The sequence below is a fragment of the Lactuca virosa genome, chromosome 5 (genome assembly GCF_052849685.1).
Source record: "Lactuca virosa cultivar CGN04683 chromosome 5, Lactuca_virosa_CGN04683_v6, whole genome shotgun sequence".
NCBI lineage: Eukaryota > Viridiplantae > Streptophyta > Magnoliopsida > Asterales > Asteraceae > Lactuca > Lactuca virosa.
This window is the reverse complement of record NC_136430.1, coordinates 135,541,914-135,561,783: the sequence shown is the minus strand read 5'-3', so window position 1 is coordinate 135,561,783 and position 19,870 is coordinate 135,541,914. Positions and strand designations below refer to the sequence as shown.

The window sequence follows — 19,870 nt, the reverse complement described above, 5'->3', positions numbered from 1 at the left end:
ACCAAAATAACACTTAGCCCAAAAACCAATAATCCTCCTTAGGGTAAAATGACCATTTTACCCCTAGTCCAACTTGGCCCATATCTAAGGCCCAAAACCACAAAATGAAAGCCCAATTCAATAAAACTTATCCCAAGCCCACTAATGGCCCAATTTTTCTAATTTAGGCCCAACTCCTCAAATGGACCTTTCCATCAACCAAACATGTGACCTAGTCCATTAACAGCCCAAAAATATAATCCAATAGGCCCAAACATCATAGTCCAAGATAATGGCCCAAAAAGGCTCACTGACTTACGAACGCAGGGCGTTCCCGTGTGGAACGCGGGGCGTTCCTCCTTGGTTCATATCGCGAGCCCTAGTGGGAACGCAGCGCCTTCCCAAGACCTACGCAGGGCCTCTATCCAACATAGATCCAAGCTATTTAGGACCTCTAGAAACATAAAGTCATGGACTTGGTGACTTGCGTGCTCCCCTTAAGTCCAACTCTCAAAGAATAGCAATCAACTTCCATAAAGATGGCCATAACTCTTGCATGAACCCATTAGGACCTTAAAGATGGCAACTTTCCTGCCTAATGGACTCAAATAGCTTCATGGGTGGAAACCCTAAGTCCAGAGACAGATTTGAACCATAAAAATCCATTCTTGAAACCAAAAAGGGACAATATCCATGAAAACCTAGATCTATGATGTAGAAGCACCAAGATGAGAACTTTATACCTTCAATAGGCTGGAAATGATGTAAAACATCTGGATCTACAAGCACTCCTCAATCTCTTGCTTCTTCTCTACACATCTTCTTCTTCAAATCACCCAAAAAGAACCAAATTCCTCAAGGTAAGCTCAAAATGCATGCAAGAGGCTTAGGGTTTCGTTCTTAGGGTTAGATAGGATGGAGGTTGAAGGAAATGAGGGTTGGAGGTGAGTTAAGGTGTTTAAATAGGGTCCAAGACCCGGAAATTAGGGTTTAGTCTGCCTAGACGAACGCAGGGCGTTCCCATATGCACCCGTGTCCATTTTCCTTTTGAACGCCATGCGTTCCTACTTGGTACGCCATGCGTACTCGATTTTGGCCCAAAACCCTTCTAACTTCAAATGGCCATAACTTCTTCGTTATAACTCCGATTTTGACGTTCTTTATATCCACGGAAAGCTAACGAGAAGCCCTACACTTATATCAACTTTCTTCAGCCTGAAAGACAACCGAACTTAAATCCAAAATCCATAAAAGGCCCAAACCAACGCCTTTACTGATACCTTTGGGCTCCAAAACACCAACCGAATGATTGGATCATTCAAACTACATCATCCACCTCCAAATGAGCCTAAACTCAACTCTTCAATGGTTCTAACTCAAATAATACTCACTCCTTGATCACCACCCCGAAATGGGAACGATTCGAAATGGGGCGTTACAAAGCCACTACCTTATTAAGAAGAAATGGGTCATCCAAAATTTGTCTACCTTTGACAAAAGTAGACTGCTCCCAACTAACGACACTAGCAATGACCTCCACCAATCTATTAGCTAAAAGTTTACCAATAATTTTATATTGGCACCCAATTAGACTAATAGGTCTAAAGTCTCTTGGAGTCTTCGGGTCTCTAACTTTGGGGGTAGTAGTAAAATAGGAAGCATTACATCCCTTCAGAATAGACGAATGATGAAAAAAATGCATGAAAAACGCCTCAACTTCCTACGCTATAAGATCCCAATAACGCTTGAAAAACCCAAAAGTAAATCCATCGTGCCCCGATGCCTTAGAAGACCCATAATCCCAAACAGCCCTTTTAATCTCCTCACGAGTAAAAGGGGACTGCAAGAAATCAACCTGATCAACAGATAAAGTACTGAAATGAATGGCCCTTGTCATAAGGCGGCATTTGCTACTCTTCGAGAAAAGAGACTGATAATAAGCATGAAATTCCTCCTTGATCCGAACAAGATTATCTATCCAAGCTCTGAATAGCAATTTGACGCCTCTTACGATTAATGATACCATGAAAGTAACCCGAGTTCTCATCACCCTCAATACTCCATTGAATCTTTGCCTTCTGGAAAAGATCCAACCGAGAAGAGTGATCAAGATCCGCCAATTCTTTAAGTAAAGGGACCCTCTGCTCTCTCAAAGTAGCAGATCCATCATCACTCATCAAGCGACTATCAATCGACTCAATCGAATCTTGAATGTTTTTCTTTTTAGTAGCAACCAGGTCCCGACTATTGATGTTCCACTTCCTAACTAAGTTAAATTTAAGAAGCTGTAATTTCTTCTTAAAAATAACCTGAGGGTTATCTAAAACCGCCCTGTTCATCGGCTGCATCCAATAATCTCTCACTATATCATTAAAATTAACCATATCAAACCAATAATGAAAAACTCGGAAGGGAGTAGGACCATAATCAACACAATGCTCCACTAACAAAATAGGAAGATGATCTTGAATATTTTTTTTCCAAGACGAGACCCATAAGATGAGGGAATGATGACAAAATACCTTTCGTAACCAGAAATCTATCGAGCTTGCTAAATTTAGAGCCCCATTTATCACTCCAAGTGAAACTTGGGCCACCTAACGAAACATCAACGAGGTCAAGATGATCAATAAAATCATTGATGGAATGGGCATTAGCGGGATAAAAGGTTGATCCCAATCTTTGAGATTCATCTTGAACTTCATTGAAATCCCCCATAATAATACATTCGCCCCGAAAAGAAGAGATAATCTGAGTAATATCATTCCAGAGTTGTCTTTTACAATCAGCGGCTTGTGGGGCATAAACTACAATAAATAATACTTCTAGACTCGAATTAGTCCAAATTACCTCAATAGCAATGAACGAATTCGAAGTAAACGTCCTTTTATGAGAAATGCATTTTGGATCCCAAATATCAAGAATACCGCCCGAAGCACTGAGAGAAGGAGAGAACGCATGCATAAAATAGGTATTTCCCCAAAAAGATCTAACCGAGAGCAAGTCAATTTCTTCCATCTTCGTTTCTTGAATAGCTAAAAAATTAACTTTGTTAAGATGACAAAGTTTTCTAATACAAGCGTGTTTATCCATACAACCCGCCCCTTGAACATTAATTGAGAGACAATTCATCAAATCTTATGTCTTTCATCGTGACCTGCTACAGTTTCTTTCAAACGATCAAGAAACCCATCTAAATTATAGCCCATTGCTTCATCATTCTAATTTAGAGAACCATTACTTCCTTCTTCATCAAACTGAACATGTCCCTCGTCTTCCCCATCAGCGGATTTCATGAAATCACAAGAAAAAGTCGGAGTCCAGTCGGATGCTTCTTTAACTCTATCCGGGAATATGATACCATCGACACTAACCTTCACCACTTCATAAATAATACAAAGATAAGAAGTCAAAACACATACTCGACTTTTATATACATCTTCACCAAGGTTATAATCTAACTGTACCACACAAGCCCATTTGGCCAAAATCTCCCTAAATGCCAACTTACTCCAAGCCCGAAGAGGTAGCCCTTCAATATCAACCCATATAATGCGATCTTGTGGAACAAAATTTCTCTCCCACTGTCGTTTTTCTGTAATCCAGTGACTAACCACATCACTTGCTAAGAACTTTTTACATACTTCTTTAGAGGTGAATTCAAACATCACCCAATGGCCCCCCACATATCGAATTTGAAAATCCACAAAACCTTCATCACGACATAACATCCCAAGATTCGGTAAGGTAGAAAAATCTTTTGCCTTTGCTAGACATGCAAGCTTTTTATTTTCAATAATAAAATCCCCAGAATTAAGAACAATAACAACATTAACTGGTTCTTTATTCCCCAATAGCAACATTAACCGATTCTTTATTCCCCTTGTCTTGACCTCTTACTACACTTGCATAAGAAACAACAGGAGCTTTAATTTTCTCTCTTTTTGAGTGGATTTTATGTACAAAAGAATCTTTTTTAGCAACATGTGGAACCGATGCATATAGTTTATGAAAGCCAAACCATACATCACAAAGACTCTTAACCATATGATTAGCGTTACAATTACCTGGAAATCTGACAAAGCCAAACCTTTTCCCCATTCGAGACTTATTAGAAATAAAAACATCGACAATCTTACCCAGACGACCACAAGCACGCCACAAATCAGAAGGTAGAACATTTTCTGGGAAGTTTGTAATGTAGAAGGATTGACTATCACAACTTAAATGATGTTGATCCCGTTTAGATTGAAATCTGTTTTGCTTGTCCACTCCATTAAAATGGCAATCTTTATTCCACCCATCATCTGACTTCCATCGACAATTCCCAGAATTCATGAAACCCATTACGTACAAGAAGAGAATACTCACATGAATTGTCAGCAATGATGAATCAGAAGATAATAAAATCAGAATCAGGGAAAGAACGAATATACCCCAGCTCTGCCGGTGTTTACACCCGCCGGAGAAGGTCCACAGGTGGAGATTCCCGACGTAGACACCGAAATCACCGAAAAGGTTTTATTATATTAGCCAATGTTTTGAACTTAATTAATTTAGTTTTCCATTGATTTTCCATATATATATATATATATATATATATATATATATATATATATATATATATATATATATATATAGTAGGATCAAATGAGAACACCAAAAAGGTTGAGAACGCGAGAACAAAGTATATTCATTTGAGATTCCATGTATTCATTTGTAGAGAAATGATAAATTTTTACGTCTTTAATTTCAATCGAAGAGAAAAAACATATTCATGTTGATTGTGCGTAAAAAGTTATCATTTCTCCACAAATGAATACATAGAATCACAAATGAATATACCTGTTCTCGCGTTGTCAACCTTTTAGGTGTTCTCATTTGATTTTTCCATATATATATATATATATATATATATATATATATATATATATATATATATATATATATATATATATATATATAAAGGTTCAACGAATCGGTTCCAATAGTATCTTCAAAGAAATTTGAGATACGCCAAATGGACTTATGTGGTTAAACATTGATCGATAATGAAAATTTTAATTTTTAAAATAATGTAAAATGCATTATTGTTTGATATATTTATTATTTAGTAAGTAATATATATTTTACTTTACTTATCTACAGTTATATATATATATATATATATATATATATATATATATATATAGAGGATACGATTCAATAGAGAACCATAATTAATCAATTTTTTTTCAATATTTAGAGCTTGTTTTTTTATAATACAAAATAAAACTACAAATATAGAAATTTGTAATTTTTTATCATTTTTTCTAATGATATCAAATTCGATAAAAAAATTTGTCAAATTCACAGTATGAATCTTTGCAGATTCACTGTGTGAATCTGAATTCAGAGGGTGAACTCGAAAAATATATAATTTATCTTTTACCATTCACAATATGAAATTATTAATTTACAAATTTTTAGTTTTTTTCGATAAACAATAAACCCCAAAAACTTGAAAAAATTTGGTTCTTGAAGAACAAATAATTATGATTTTTTATTGAACTTTTTTTTTCTCTCTCTGTCTATATATATATATATATATATATATATATATATATATATATATATATATATATATATATATATATATATAAACAATTTATTTATTTAATAAATCAAATGATTTTGTTTTATATAAAATTACTTAAATTATATATGTTTAGACCCATAAAAAACTATATGAAAAAATTATACTATAATCGGAGTTTACACCAAAGAAAACTCTCCATAGATGCCCTAGTCACAAGAGGATATTTGGAAAATATAATATATTTTTTTTTAACGTTAAATAAAAATATATATTAAACTAGTTCTAAATTATTTCATATCTATGTCCACACTGACACTTGAACCTTCGATTCAACGAGAGACGAGGGGTAGAAATTGCACTTGGTTGGATGGTCTAACAACGAAAATCGTAAAAATTAAGATTAAATCAAGGAAATTGACGCATATTTTGGGTACCGCTTTTATACTACGATTTCCAAAAGAGCAAACAATGAAAAAGAATAAACAATTAAATATCTCAGATCGTGTGGAAAAAAAAAAACTATTAGAAGATATTACACAGGAAATACGAAATCTAGGCTAGCGGGCTTTTATCCAAAATATACAAAAAGGGAGAGACGTATACGAGGATCATCTCCATATCTCCATTGATCTAAGAGCCACCGTGCCCGCTCCCTGGACCACCCAGTGTGAGAACCACGCCATGCAGTTCATTTTGAACCTTCGCTTGTTCTCTTCCTAATGATAGAGCCGGAGCTGATCTAAACACAGGCGATGGTCTGCGGACATGATGATCTTGGAGGTAGCTATGATGACTGGGTTCCGGTGCATGAGATGGTGCATGGTTTGAGTGCCTAATGAAAGCCCGGTTTATATGTAGGTTTCTTTGAGCCATTTGGCTTGTGGGTGACCTACGGTTATGACCCCGAAAAGCTCCTCTTGAAACAACATCAGGCCCCTGGTTGACACGATCTTTTAGTTTTTGTGACTGAGAAAAAACGAGAGGACATTGAAACTGGTTAGGAAGCTTACCGGAGGGAACAAGACTCCTCTGAAGATTCGACCATTGACTGTTGCAGTCATCAAGTAACCTGAGTCGAATGCTCCATCAACTTTACCATGAACATCTGCGCCAATCTGAGATTCAAACGGACTAATTAATTAAACACTTTAAATCTCATATATGAAACATGCAAAAGCTTGGAGACAAGTTTCATTACCAGGTTTTGAACACTCAACGGCTCAATGTTTTGATGTTCTGTGCGAGTTGCATGGCCATTCTGATGGTGCTTATGGTGATGTGATTGCTCTTGAATGAATTGTGGATCTTGTGGAGTTCGACTGAAGATCGACATAGGGTTCAATTGGGTGCCCGGGATTTGCTTCACACTTCCCGAACTTTGATGTTGATTTTTAAACAAAGGTAAAGCTTGAGCGGTTGTGTTTGAAGATTGCTTAACAAGTGCTCGTTCTTGATCTGAGTGAGATGGCGATGAATGTTGTGAAAGGGAAAGTGAATGTTCTTCTGGTTCTGATTCTATTAATTCACAAGCTTTTGAATTCGACATCCTTCTTCTTTTTGTGTGCATTGGATCTAAAAATACACAAAAGTCAGATGATAAAATTGTGAAGTCGGTGTATATATAGTCTTTTGATAACTTTTCATAAATCAAACCTGAAATGTTTGACTGTTTCGTGACGGTTTGATGATCATGAAAGAAGTTTCGCTTTTCTTCGTTGCATTGGCTTCCAAACATCGTGCACCCACAACTGTTATACCTGTCGTTTGGATGGTCTGAGCCAAGATGCAAAATGAGTAGCTCGTTTAGAGGTCGCTCGTCCTCACCACATCTGTAAGTTTAGAGTAAACATATAGTAATGAAACCATATACATTAAAACGTGAAGCGTCATTGCACAAACACACTTTTAACCCTAAAAACAAATACAAAAGTCTCTGAATCTTAGGCTTGATTGTACAAGCATGTGCCAAACTTAAACTTAAATCCATATTCAAGAATCATGAATACGTACCCTCCGTAAATCGCTATGTCAGAATCCGCAACAATAGCAGTGTGAGAAAAACGCCCTTGTGGCTGTTGGCCATGTACCTCTAGCCGAATCCACAAACTATTTATTGTATCAAGCACCCAAACATCGTTATAGTATTGCTTGTCACCAACACCACCAATCATGTAAATCTGTAAGTTTTCATCAACAATTCAAAATATAGTCAATCTCCATCTCAAGTGCCAATCTATTGACATACATTTCTAATAATTAATACTCACCTTTGTCCCAATAGTCACAGCAGCATGTCCTGCTCGAACTCCCGGTGATGGTCCACGAACAACAAACTAAATTATTCATGCAAAAATACACGTTAGCTTACATTTTACCAACATTGTATTTGTATACAAGACTAAAGTAGACAAGTTTCTTAGGGATTTATTAAGTGACGAGTATGGAGACAAAAATTTTGAACGTTTTATATTAGTCTCTATGCAAACCATACATAAGTAGTATGTGGTCTGTTATGTTATGTCATGTTTTGTGTAGCATAACAAACAATGCCTAATAAAGACCTATAGATGCAGCTCATATTACCCTTGACCAAGTCGATGTCTCGACATTGAAAACACCAATGTCACCACGGTAACGGTCCCCGCAATCACCTCCATAGATAAAGATTTTGTTGCCTGCGGAAACGGCACTGTGACTGTCCCTAGGCACGGGGACATCACCCTTGGTGTCAGGTCGACTCCACCTCATTGTTTTAAGGTCCAAAATATGCAAATCATTCAAGTAATTTGCATCACCTTCCCCACTTCCACCAAATACCACCATGCAGTCATGGTTAACCATGGTCGCAGTGTGACTTTCCCGAGGTGTAGGAGCAACCCCTTTACAATCGGGTCGAGTCCATTCACGGGTTTGGAGATCCAAAATGTGAACATCGTTAACTTTCCTGCAGCCATTGGTTCCCCCGAATATAACCATCATGTGACCTACGATGACTGCACTATGACTGTCCCTAGGACCTGGGCCGACTCCTTTGGTTGCTAGATTGGTCCAAGCCATGGTTTCAAGGTTTAGCAAAAGTACGTCGCTGAAATGTAGGCCTCCACAACATCCCTAGAATGGAAAATTGCAAGCATTAGTTACAAACTCTACTACCTTTATATTTTTCGGCATTATAAACATGCAACATTACCATTTTTAGGAAGATTCCGTAACAAAAGGTTGCTTAGTTTTATCTTGTTAAAACAAATTAACTAAATACTTAATTATCATTTCTCAAAAAATTTTATTAAACTATGTGTCTAAAGGTATCGAGTTATAACACCTAGTTACACGTGCAATCGAATACCTAAAATACCGTAATATACTCGTTCCATATGAACATTAACCTTTCGGTTATGAAAAATTAATGTCATCGGTTACTCCGAGCTTAGCCCGGATAAATAAAAATGGCCAAATGACTCGTTCAAATAGCTGAAACTTAAAGCGAAACGAAGTTAATTTGAATCTTAGCCTTTTGTATAGCATAATTAATTACCTAAGTCCACAACAGTAGACAAAAGTGTTTTGCCCCAAATAGATAAAAAAAGTAGTTACTGAACTAGGTTTGTTCAAGTTCTCTGAGACTTTCAGAGCTTCTGAATTCGAACCTCATACAGCCTACTAACCCCTATTAATCACCAAAGACTTGCAAACAACAGGCATATATGAAAATGGCAAAGAAGCAAAAGCAAGATTATAAAGTATATATAACTTGTTGTTGCCCCATCTGAATTTATACATATAAACTGATGAAGCAAACAGACATGGAAAAATATATCCACACATATACAGGAAGTGAGGGGGGAGATATGCATACACCAAAGATATAGAGGAAGCCATTAGAGAAGCAAGCAGAATGCCCCCATCGTTCAGAAGGGTTAAAGCCGGTGAACCTTGGGTGCAACCACGTTGCTTTCTTGACATCACCATTTCCCAAAGACCCCATAAGGCTTGTTTTGTGAGTTTTTACACACACAAGTGGTGTTTTTAGGAGTTCTTAGTACACACAGTGAAGGTGTAAGTTATGAAAGAGTGATATGAAAGAGAGATGATCAACTATGAGTAGTATCTAATGTCTGAATGGAGAGAAAGAGAGACATGAAAAGATGGGAGCTTTCAAGTCGACATCAGTGTCTCACCAATAAATATACTGCAACACACATATGGGTTTTGAGGTAAGAATAGTTCTTGTCAAACTTATGGTGTTTTCCAGTCACTTTATTAATTCCTTTCAATTTTTCTTTTTGAAATAAAATAATAAACTTTAACTAATGTATCTATAAATAAGTTTATGTGTGTCATTCTTTATAGATGAAGAATCAAATTGATTTAATCATAATATTTAATTAAAAGAAAAAACGGATTAAATTTATCAAATGTGAATTTATAGTTTTGAAGTTTCGATTCTAATATCTTGTAAGATATATAAGGATATAAGGAGTTTAAAATTACACTTCCAAAATATTTCTTTAGAAAATAAACTAGAAAACTCCAATATAGACCGAACGGAGTACAAAGACCGCACATTGCGGTTTGCTGATGTGTAATTTTCACCGCACTAGGGAACAACATATTTTCATAAAGACTGCACGGTTCGGTTTGCTGATGTGTACCTTTCACCGCACCCGACAATACCACACCCAGGGTAAGGTTTTGGCGAAAGATTTTTCCCTATCAGGTAGCTTTCTAATATTTTTTCTCTTTTTCTGTGGTCAATATAAAAAGTGTTTTTTTTTCTTTTTAATTTTTTATTAAATTATCTATATTAAAAAATTATAAAAAATATATTAAAATTTATGCTTTTTAATTCTCTACAAAAAAAATATAATATTTATATAAAATATATTTTAAAAATAAAGAAAAATATGAGGTGAAGTGAAGTGAAAAATGATCATTTCACGAGTTTTAAAAATTGAATGGATAGTGACGAAAAACAAGATGCCTAAAAAATAGGTAAAAGATAAGTACATTATCAGGTCTAAATGGCTCTCATTTATATACTAATCTTTTTATATTAACAATTTGATAAAATTGATACATGGTTACTAATTCACTCTCATTTTTATATTAATCTTTTTATATATATCATAAAGTTATATATAATTCGTTTCAAATAAGATTATTAAGAACAAATTTTATTAATTAAAAAAGTATATTTAAAAATACATTATTGAAAAATAATTAAATATATAATAATCATGATAGTTTATTACAATATAATTAAAATATTTAATAATTTGAACCAAATTTGATTGATTTTATTAAAATTTCAATAAAGTCCATCTAAAAGAACTTCAAAATAAATATAAATCTAATTTATAAAATAAATTACATAATTCATAAATATCAAAATTGACTCAATAATTTTATAACTATAAAAATCTAATCAAGAAAATACAATTGATTAACATGTATATAACATTTTATTAGTTTATTTGAAAACGTTAGAAAGAAATTATATTATCTTCTATGTGATAAAAACTCATCATTTATAACATCTCCAACCGAATCTATAGTTTTGTATAGAACACCACTATCATTTGGTATTTCATCATTTGGCATTTTACTAGTTATTTATTCTCATTTACATTCATCATTTGCTAATTCACCATTGAAAATTTCTCTTATCTTATTTATATAATATTTTAACTTCATTTCACATCATAATAGAAGCTAGTGTAACATCCCAAAAATATTAATAAAATTTTCAATTTAATATAAACATCAAAACCATACTTCATGTTCTTGAAAGCCAATCAGAGTACAGTGTAACAAAGTCATCATAGTAAAATAATGATCGATACAGAAATCATAAGGGGATGTTGTGCAATCAAGCCGGACCATTCCCTCTGAAACTAGAAGTACCTGAAAATGTTTTAAACCACAAAACCGTAAGCACAAAGCTCATTGAGTTCCAAAAAATACAACATACCATACATACTTTGTCATGATCTACCTCCATGGTTTTGCATAGAAGTGTCATGGGCTACGCACATGGTATTTCATACAATTTTCATGGGTTGCCCCCATGGTCTTCACTTGTAGTGCCTTGGCTACCGCAAGGTCTTAAACACAAGTGTCATGAGCTACCCCCATGGTCTTTCATACAAATGACATGGGCTACCCCTAGGTCTTCCATGCAAGTATCACAAAGACAAATAGCATCCCACATAACATAATCTAGTGGATCGACATTTGTCCCTTCGACCCATGAGTACAGTGAGAAGACTCGCCTCACAAATGTAGTCAAAAGTCAACGTCTTACACCAACATGAAATATGTGCTACACGCTACCTATATAACCACACAATATGAATCCTTACTCTACTCATCAACTACAAATTTGACTAAAAGTCAAATAGGTCAAAGGTCAACCCTTAAGGTCATCAGTCAAAGTTACGGTCAAAATTGCTAACTGGAAAAGCCAACGTCGTGGTCTTCCATTGGTCATGTCGTGGGCACAAGGCGACAAAACAGTAGACTAATCCCCCAGTCGCCACGTCATGGCAACCCAAGGCCACGCCGTGGGAACTGGTCTGAATAGCTTAATCGGGTCCAACTGCGTTTTGTTTATTTCCAAGGGCTCCAAACCCCAAATCTGATCCTTCCCAAGGTCTTGATGAATAAAGTTTGCAACTTTATCCATTAAGACATCTTAATAAGACAAGATCTCTAAACCTAGTTCCTTAAAGGCTTTTAAGAAACAACACCTAGCCACTAAGCCCTTAATCACCAAAGACACTCTTCCAAACTTTCCAAAAGGTTTTCCTCCACCCAATGGATCATAAAGATTAGTGCTTTATATGAATGCATGTCCAATGCATGTCTCTACCATTTTAAGCCAAAAATGTGGAAACAGGACTCAAACTCATGCATAATTTCCAAACCACAACAGACTCCTAGATCGATGAGATATAATGTTCTTGGGATTCAGAGAAATCATAAAGTTGCAAACTTTACTCATTGCTTCACTCAAAATCCACCAAAGGGTTCTAATATGCAAGGAAACCTTTGATCCGCCAAGAAGAAACTAAAAGATTAGGTCAAGAAGCCTTACAAATGGTCGAGCAAGATGCTTTCAAAGATTAGGGAGCGTTCTTTGCTTGCGTTTTGCACAAAATCTTCTTCTACTTCCTTCATACCACCAAAAGGCTTAAAAATGAGCTCAAAAGCTTCAAGAGAGATTACGGTTAGGGTTTCTCGGGGTTTGATAATGATGGATTCTGAGGGTAAACAAACCTTATCCCAAACATTCCTTTAAATACCCGGATATTAGGGTTTTCTCATAAGACGGTTGCCACGTCGTGGCCGACATGCTGCCATGCGGTGGAAATCAACTTAAGAACCCGCAGACATTTTAGAGATGCCACGTTGTGATGGTGACTCCACCACGTAGTGGCAACCAGACGCATCCTTTTAAATTTAATGAAATTAATATAAAAATACTCTAAGGGTCCAGATGTTATACCTCTCCCCCACTTGAATTAGAGTTCGTCCTTAAAGTCTTGCGCCACAAACAACTCAGGGTAAATCTCCTCATCTCGACCTTGGGTTCCAAAGTCTATTTGAACCCTTCCGATTCTGCCATTACATCTTTACTAGATCCACCACCTTGTTGCCCATGGTCATCGTCTTCCTGTCGAAAATCGCGTTCGGTCTCTCTATAAAATTCAAGCGTTCGTCAACCTGAATGTCATCCAAAGGAACCACTACAGACTCATCTGTCAAACATTTCTGCAGTTGAGAGACATGAAAAGTGTTGTGGATCTGGCTAGGCTCGTAAGGTAAATCTTGCTGATACGCCACCTTACACACCCGAGAAATAATCTTGAAGGGACCAAATACCTAAGGCCCAACTTTCCCCGCTTCCTGAACCGGATGACACCTTTCCAAGGTGACACCTTTAGTACCACAAGATCTTCGACCTGAAAATCAAGGTCTGACAGTTTTCAGTCAGCATAACTCTTTTGGCGACAGTGCGCGATCCGCAACCGATCACACACTTGTTGTATCAACTCGGTAGTTTGGAGTACTACCTTAGTACTCCCCATGAACTAATATTCGGCCCCACCCCAATAAAACGTGGTCCGACACTTCCTCCCATACTGCATCTCGAAAGGTGGTCGATCAATACCGGCATGATAATTTTTGTTATTGGAGAACTCGGCCAAAGGAAGGTAAGTGCCCCAACTCCCGCCAAAATCCAAAACACACGCTCTGACCATATCCTCGAGCGTCTGAATAGTTCGCTCACTCTATTAATCGGTTTGGGGTGGTATGTTGTGCTGAAATGCAGTTGCATACCCAACTCGTCATTTATAACATCTCCAACCGAATCTATAGTTTTGTATAGAACACCACTATCATTTGGTATTTCATCATTTGGCATTTTACTATTTATTTATTCTCATTTACATTCATCATTTGCTAATTCACCATTGAAATTTTCCCTTATCTTATTTATATAATATTTTAACTTCATTTCACATCATAATAGAAGCTAATGTAACATCCCAAAAACACTAATAAAATTTTCAATTTAAAATAAACATCAAAACCATACTTCATGTTCTTGAAAGCCAATCAGAGTACAGTGTAACAAAGTCATCATAGTAAAATAATGATCGATACAGAAATCATAAGGGGATGTTGTGCAATCAAGCCGGACCATTCCCTCTGAAACTAGAAGTACCTGAAAATGTTTTAAACCACAAAACCGTAAGCACAAAGCTCATTGAGTTCCAAAAAATACAACATACCATACATACTTTGTCATGATCTACCTCCATGGTTTTGCATAGAAGTGTCATGGGCTACGCACATGGTATTTCATACAATTTTCATGGGTTGCCCCCATGGTCTTCACTTGTAGTGCCTTGGCTACCGCAAGGTCTTAAACACAAGTGTCATGAGCTACCCCCATGGTCTTTCATAAAAATGACATGGGCTACCCCTAGGTCTTCCATGCAAGTATCACAAAGACAAATAGCATCCCACATAACATAATCTAGTGGATCGACATTTGTCCCTTCGACCCATGAGTACAGTGAGAAGACTCGCCTCACAAATGTAGTCAAAAGTCAACGTCTTACACCAACATGAAATATGTGCTACACGCTACCTATATAACCACACAATATGAATCCTTACTCTACCCATCAACTACAAATTTGACTAAAAGTCAACTAGGTCAAAGGTCAACCCTTAAGGTCATCAGTCAAAGTTAGGGTCAAAATTGCTAACTGGAAAAGCCAACGTCGTGGTCTTCCATTGGTCATGCCGTGGGCACAAGGCGACAAAACAGTAGACTAATCCCCCAGTCGCTACGGCATGGCAACCCAAGGCCACGCCGTGGGAACTGGTCTGAATAGCTTAATCGGGTCCAACTGCATTTTGTTTATTTCCAAGGGCTCCAAACCCCAAATCTGATCCTTCCCAAGGTCTTGATGAATAAAGTTTGCAACTTTATCCATTAAGACATCTTAATAAGACAAGATCTCTAAACCTAGTTCCTTAAAGGCTTTTAAGAAACAACACCTAGCCACTAAGCCCTTAATCACCAAAGACACTCTTCCAAACTTTCCAAAAGGTTTTCCTCCACCCAATGGATCATAAAGATTAGTGCTTTATATGAATGCATGTCCAATGCATGTCTCTACCATTTTAAGCCAAAAATGTGGAAACAAGACTCAAACTCATGCATAATTTCCAAACCACAACAGACTCCTAGATCGATGAGATATAATGTTCTTGGGATTCAGAGAAATCATAAAGTTGCAAACTTTACTCATTGCTTCAGTCAAAATCCACCAAAGGGTTCTAATATGCAAGGAAACCTTAGATCCGCCAAGAAGAAACTAAAAGATTAGGTCAAGAAGCCTTACAAATGGTCGAGCAAGATGCTTTCAAAGATTAGGGAGCGTTCTTTGCTTGCGTTTTGCACAAAATCTTCTTCTACTTCCTTCATACCACCAAAAGGCTTAAAAATGAGCTCAAAAGCTTCAAGAGAGATTACGGTTAGGGTTTCTCGGGGTTTGATAATGATGGATTCTGAGGGTAAACAAACCTTATCCCAAACATTCCTTTAAATACCCGGATATTAGGGTTTTCTCATAAGACGGTTGCCACGTCGTGGCCGACATGCTGCCATGCGGTGGAAATCAACTTAAGAACCCGTAGACATTTTAGAGATGCCACGTTGTGATGGTGACTCCACCACGTAGTGGCAACCAGACGCATCCTTTTAAATTTAATGAAATTAATATAAAAATACTCTAAGGGTCCAGATGTTATACCTCTCCCCCACTTGAATCAGAGTTCGTCCTTAAAGTCTTGCGCCACAAACAACTCAGGGTAAATCTCCTCATCTCGACCTTGGGTTCCAAAGTCTATTTGAACCCTTCCGATTCTGCCATTACATCTTTACTAGATCCACCACCTTGTTGCCCATGGTCATCGTCTTCCTGTCAAAAATCGCGTTCGGTCTCTCTATAAAATTCAGGCGTTCGTCAACCTGAATGTCATCCAAAGGAACCACTACAGACTCATCTGTCAAACATTTCTGCAGTTGAGAGACATGAAAAGTGTTGTGGCTCTGGCTAGGCTCGTAAGGTAAATCTTGCTGATACGCCACCTTACACACCCGAGAAATAATCTTGAAGGGACCAAATACCTAAGGCCCAACTTTCCCCGCTTCCTGAACCGGATGACACCTTTCCAAGGTGACACCTTTAGTCCCACAAGATCTTCGACCTGAAAATCAAGGTCTGACAGTTTTCAGTCAGCATAACTCTTTTGGCGATAGTGCGCGATCCGCAACCGATCACACACTTGTTGTATCAACTCGGTAGTTTGGAGTACTACTTTAGTACTCCCCATGAACTGATATCCGGCCCCACCCCAATAAAACGTGGTCCGACACTTCCTCCCATACTGCATCTCGAAAGGTGGTCGATCAATACCGGCATGATAATTTTTGTTATTGGAGAACTCGGCCAAAGGAAGGTAAGTGCCCCAACTCCCGCCAAAATCCAAAACACACGCTCTGACCATATCCTCGAGCGTCTGAATAGTTCGCTCACTCTATTAATCGGTTTGGGGTGGTATGTTGTGCTGAAATGCAGTTGCATACCCAACTCGTCATTTATAACATCTCCAACCGAATCTATAGTTTTGTATAGAACACCACTATCATTTGGTATTTCATCATTTGGCATTTTACTATTTATTTATTCTCATTTACATTCATCATTTGCTAATTCACCATTGAAATTTTCCCTTATCTTATTTATATAATATTTTAACTTCATTTCACATCATAATAGAAGCTAATGTAACATCCCAAAAACACTAATAAAATTTTCAATTTAAAATAAACATCAAAACCATACTTCATGTTCTTGAAAGCCAATCAGAGTACAGTGTAACAAAGTCATCATAGTAAAATAATGATCGATACAGAAATCATAAGGGGATGTTGTGCAATCAAGCCGGACCATTCCCTCTGAAACTAGAAGTACCTGAAAATGTTTTAAACCACAAAACCGTAAGCACAAAGCTCATTGAGTTCCAAAAAATACAACATACCATACATACTTTGTCATGATCTACCTCCATGGTTTTGCATAGAAGTGTCATGGGCTACCCACATGGTATTTCATACAATTTTCATGAGTTGCCCCCATCGTCTTCACTTGTAGTGCCTTGGCTACCGCAAGGTCTTAAACACAAGTGTCATGGGCTACCCCCATGGTATTTCATACAAATGACATGGGCTACCCCTAGGTCTTCCATGCAAGTATCACAAAGACAAATAGCATCCCACATAACATAATCTAGTGGATCGACATTTGTCCCTTCGACCCATGAGTACAGTGAGAAGACTCGCCTCACAAATGTAGTCAAAAGTCAACGTCTTACACCAACATGAAATATGTGCTACACGCTACGTATATAACCACACAATATGAATCCTTACTCTACCCATCAACTACAAATTTGACTAAAAGTCAACTAGGTCAAAGGTCAACCCTTAAGGTCATCAGTCAAAGTTAGGGTCAAAATTGCTAACTGGAAAAGCCAACGTCGTGGTCTTCCATTGGTCATGCTGTGGGCACAAGGAGACAAAACAGTAGACTAATTCCCCAGTCGCCACGTCATGGCAACCCAAGGCTATGCCGTGGGAACTGGTCTGAATAGCTTAATCGGGTCCAACTGCGTTTTGTTTATTTCCAAGGGCTCCAAACCCCAAATCTGATCCTTCCCAAGGTCTTGATGAATAAAGTTTGCAACTTTATCCATTAATACATCTCAATAAGACAAGATCTCTAAACCTAGTTCCTTAAAGGCTTTTAAGAAACAACACCTAGCCACTAAGCCCTTAATCACCAAAGACACTCTTCCAAACTTTCCAAAAGGTTTTCCTCCACCCAATGGATAATAAAGATTAGTGCTTTATATGAATGCATGTCCAATGCATGTATCTACCATTTTAAGCCAAAAATGTGGATAACAGGACTCAAACTCATGCATAATTTCCAAACCACAACAGACTCCTAGATCGATGAGATATAATGTCCTTGGGATTCAGAGAAATCATAAAGTTGCAAACTTTACTCATTGCTTCACTCAAAATCCACCAAAGGGTTCTAATATGCAAGGAAACCTTAGATCCGCCAAGAAGAAACTAAAAGATTAGGTCAAGAAGCCTTACAAATGGTCGAGCAAGATGCTTTCAAAGATTAGGGAGCGTTCTTTGCTTGCGTTTTGCACAAAATCTTCTTCTACTTCCTTCATACCACCAAAAGGCTTAAAAATGAGCTCAAAAGCTTCAAGAGAGATTAGGGTTAGGGTTTCTCGGGGTTTGATAATGATGGATTCTGAGGGTAAACAAACCTTAGCCCAAACATTCCTTTAAATACCCGGATATTAGGGTTTTCTCATAAGATGGTTGCCACGTCGTGGCCGACATGCTGCCATGCGGTGGAAATCAACTTAAGAACCCGCAGACATTTTAGAGATGCCACGTTGTGATGGTGACTCTACCACGTAGTGGCAACCAGACGCATCCTTTTAAATTAAATGAAATTAATATAAGAATACTCTAAGGATCCAGATGGTATAACTCTCCCCCACTTGAATCAGAGTTCGTCCTTAAAGTCTTGGGCCACAAACAACTCGGGGTAAATCTCCTCATCTCGACCTTGGGTTCCAAAGTCTATTTGAACCCTTCCGATTCTGCCATTACATCTTTACTAGATCCACCACCTTGTTGCCCATGGTCATCGTCTTCCTGTCGAAAATCGCGTTCGGTTTCTCTATAAAATTCAGGCGTTCGTCAACCTGAATGTCATCAAAAGGAACCACTACAGACTCATCTGTCAAACATTTCTGCAGTTGAGAGACGTGAAAAGTGTTGTGGATCTGGCTAGGCTCGTAAGGTAGATCTTGCTGATACGCCACCTTACACACCCGAGAAATAATCTTGAAGGGACCAAATACCTAAGGCCCAACTTGCCCCGCTTCCTGAACCGGATGACACCTTTCCAAGGTGACACCTTTAGTACCACAAGATCTTCGACCTGAAACTCAAGATCTGACAGTTTTCAGTCAGCATAACTCTTTTGGCGACAGTGCGCGGTCCGCAACCGATCACACACTTGTTGTATCAACTCGGTAGTTTGGAGTACTACCTTAGTACTCCCCATGAACTGATATCCGGCCCCACCCCAATAAAACGGGGTCCGACACTTCCTCCCATACTGCATCTCGAAAGGTGGCCGATCAATACCGGCTTGATAATTTTTGTTATTGGAGAACTCGGCCAAAGGAAGGTAAGTGCCCCAACTCCCGCCAAAATCCAAAACACACGCTCTGACCATATCCTCGAGCGTCTGAATAGTTCGCTCATTCTGTTAATCGGTCTGGGGTGGTATGTTGTGCTGAAATGCAGTTGCATACCCAACTCGTCATGAAACTTCCTCCAAAAACTAGAGGTGAAACGGACATCGCGGTTAGAGACCACAACAACTGGAAGCTCGTTACGAACAACCACCTCCCTGATGTAGATGTCATCCAACTTCTCGGCAGAAATATTTTTAGCAATGGGTATAAAATGTGTACTCTTGGTCAATCTATCACCAATCACCAAGACAAAATCCACCCTTCATGTCGTCCTAGGCAATTTTGTAATAAAATCCATAGTGATCTCTTGCCACTTCCACAAAGGGATGGGTAACGGTTGCATCTTGCATTGGGGTCCTGGTGTTCGGCTTT

At 37.8% G+C, this 19,870-nt stretch overlaps 3 protein-coding genes across 3 annotated transcripts; all 3 read right to left on the bottom strand.

Annotated features, from left to right (window-relative positions):
* Positions 1 to 1,949: 1,949 nt before the first annotated feature.
* Positions 1,950 to 3,188, bottom strand: LOC145111773 (uncharacterized). The gene is made up of 4 exons (XM_079048022.1): positions 3,137 to 3,188; positions 2,830 to 3,014; positions 2,502 to 2,730; positions 1,950 to 2,341 (listed from the first exon to the last, which is right to left on the bottom strand). The coding sequence occupies exons 1-4, from the start codon at positions 3,186 to 3,188 to the stop codon at positions 1,950 to 1,952; spliced, it is 858 nt and encodes a 285-aa protein (XP_078904148.1).
* Positions 3,189 to 3,200: 12 nt separating this feature from the next.
* On the bottom strand, positions 3,201 to 4,326 carry LOC145111772 (uncharacterized). Its single transcript, XM_079048021.1, has 2 exons — positions 3,847 to 4,326; positions 3,201 to 3,761 (listed from the first exon to the last, which is right to left on the bottom strand). Exons 1-2 carry the CDS (start codon positions 4,324 to 4,326, stop codon positions 3,201 to 3,203), a joined length of 1,041 nt encoding a protein of 346 aa, XP_078904147.1.
* A 1,631-nt stretch (positions 4,327 to 5,957) lies between these two features.
* Positions 5,958 to 9,750, bottom strand: LOC145112279 (uncharacterized). Its single transcript, XM_079048460.1, has 8 exons — positions 9,414 to 9,750; positions 8,141 to 8,668; positions 7,825 to 7,890; positions 7,568 to 7,734; positions 7,211 to 7,386; positions 6,756 to 7,129; positions 6,568 to 6,672; positions 5,958 to 6,493 (listed from the first exon to the last, which is right to left on the bottom strand). Exons 1-8 carry the CDS (start codon positions 9,540 to 9,542, stop codon positions 6,188 to 6,190), a joined length of 1,851 nt encoding a protein of 616 aa, XP_078904586.1. The 5' UTR covers positions 9,543 to 9,750; the 3' UTR covers positions 5,958 to 6,187.
* Positions 9,751 to 19,870: the final 10,120 nt, after the last annotated feature.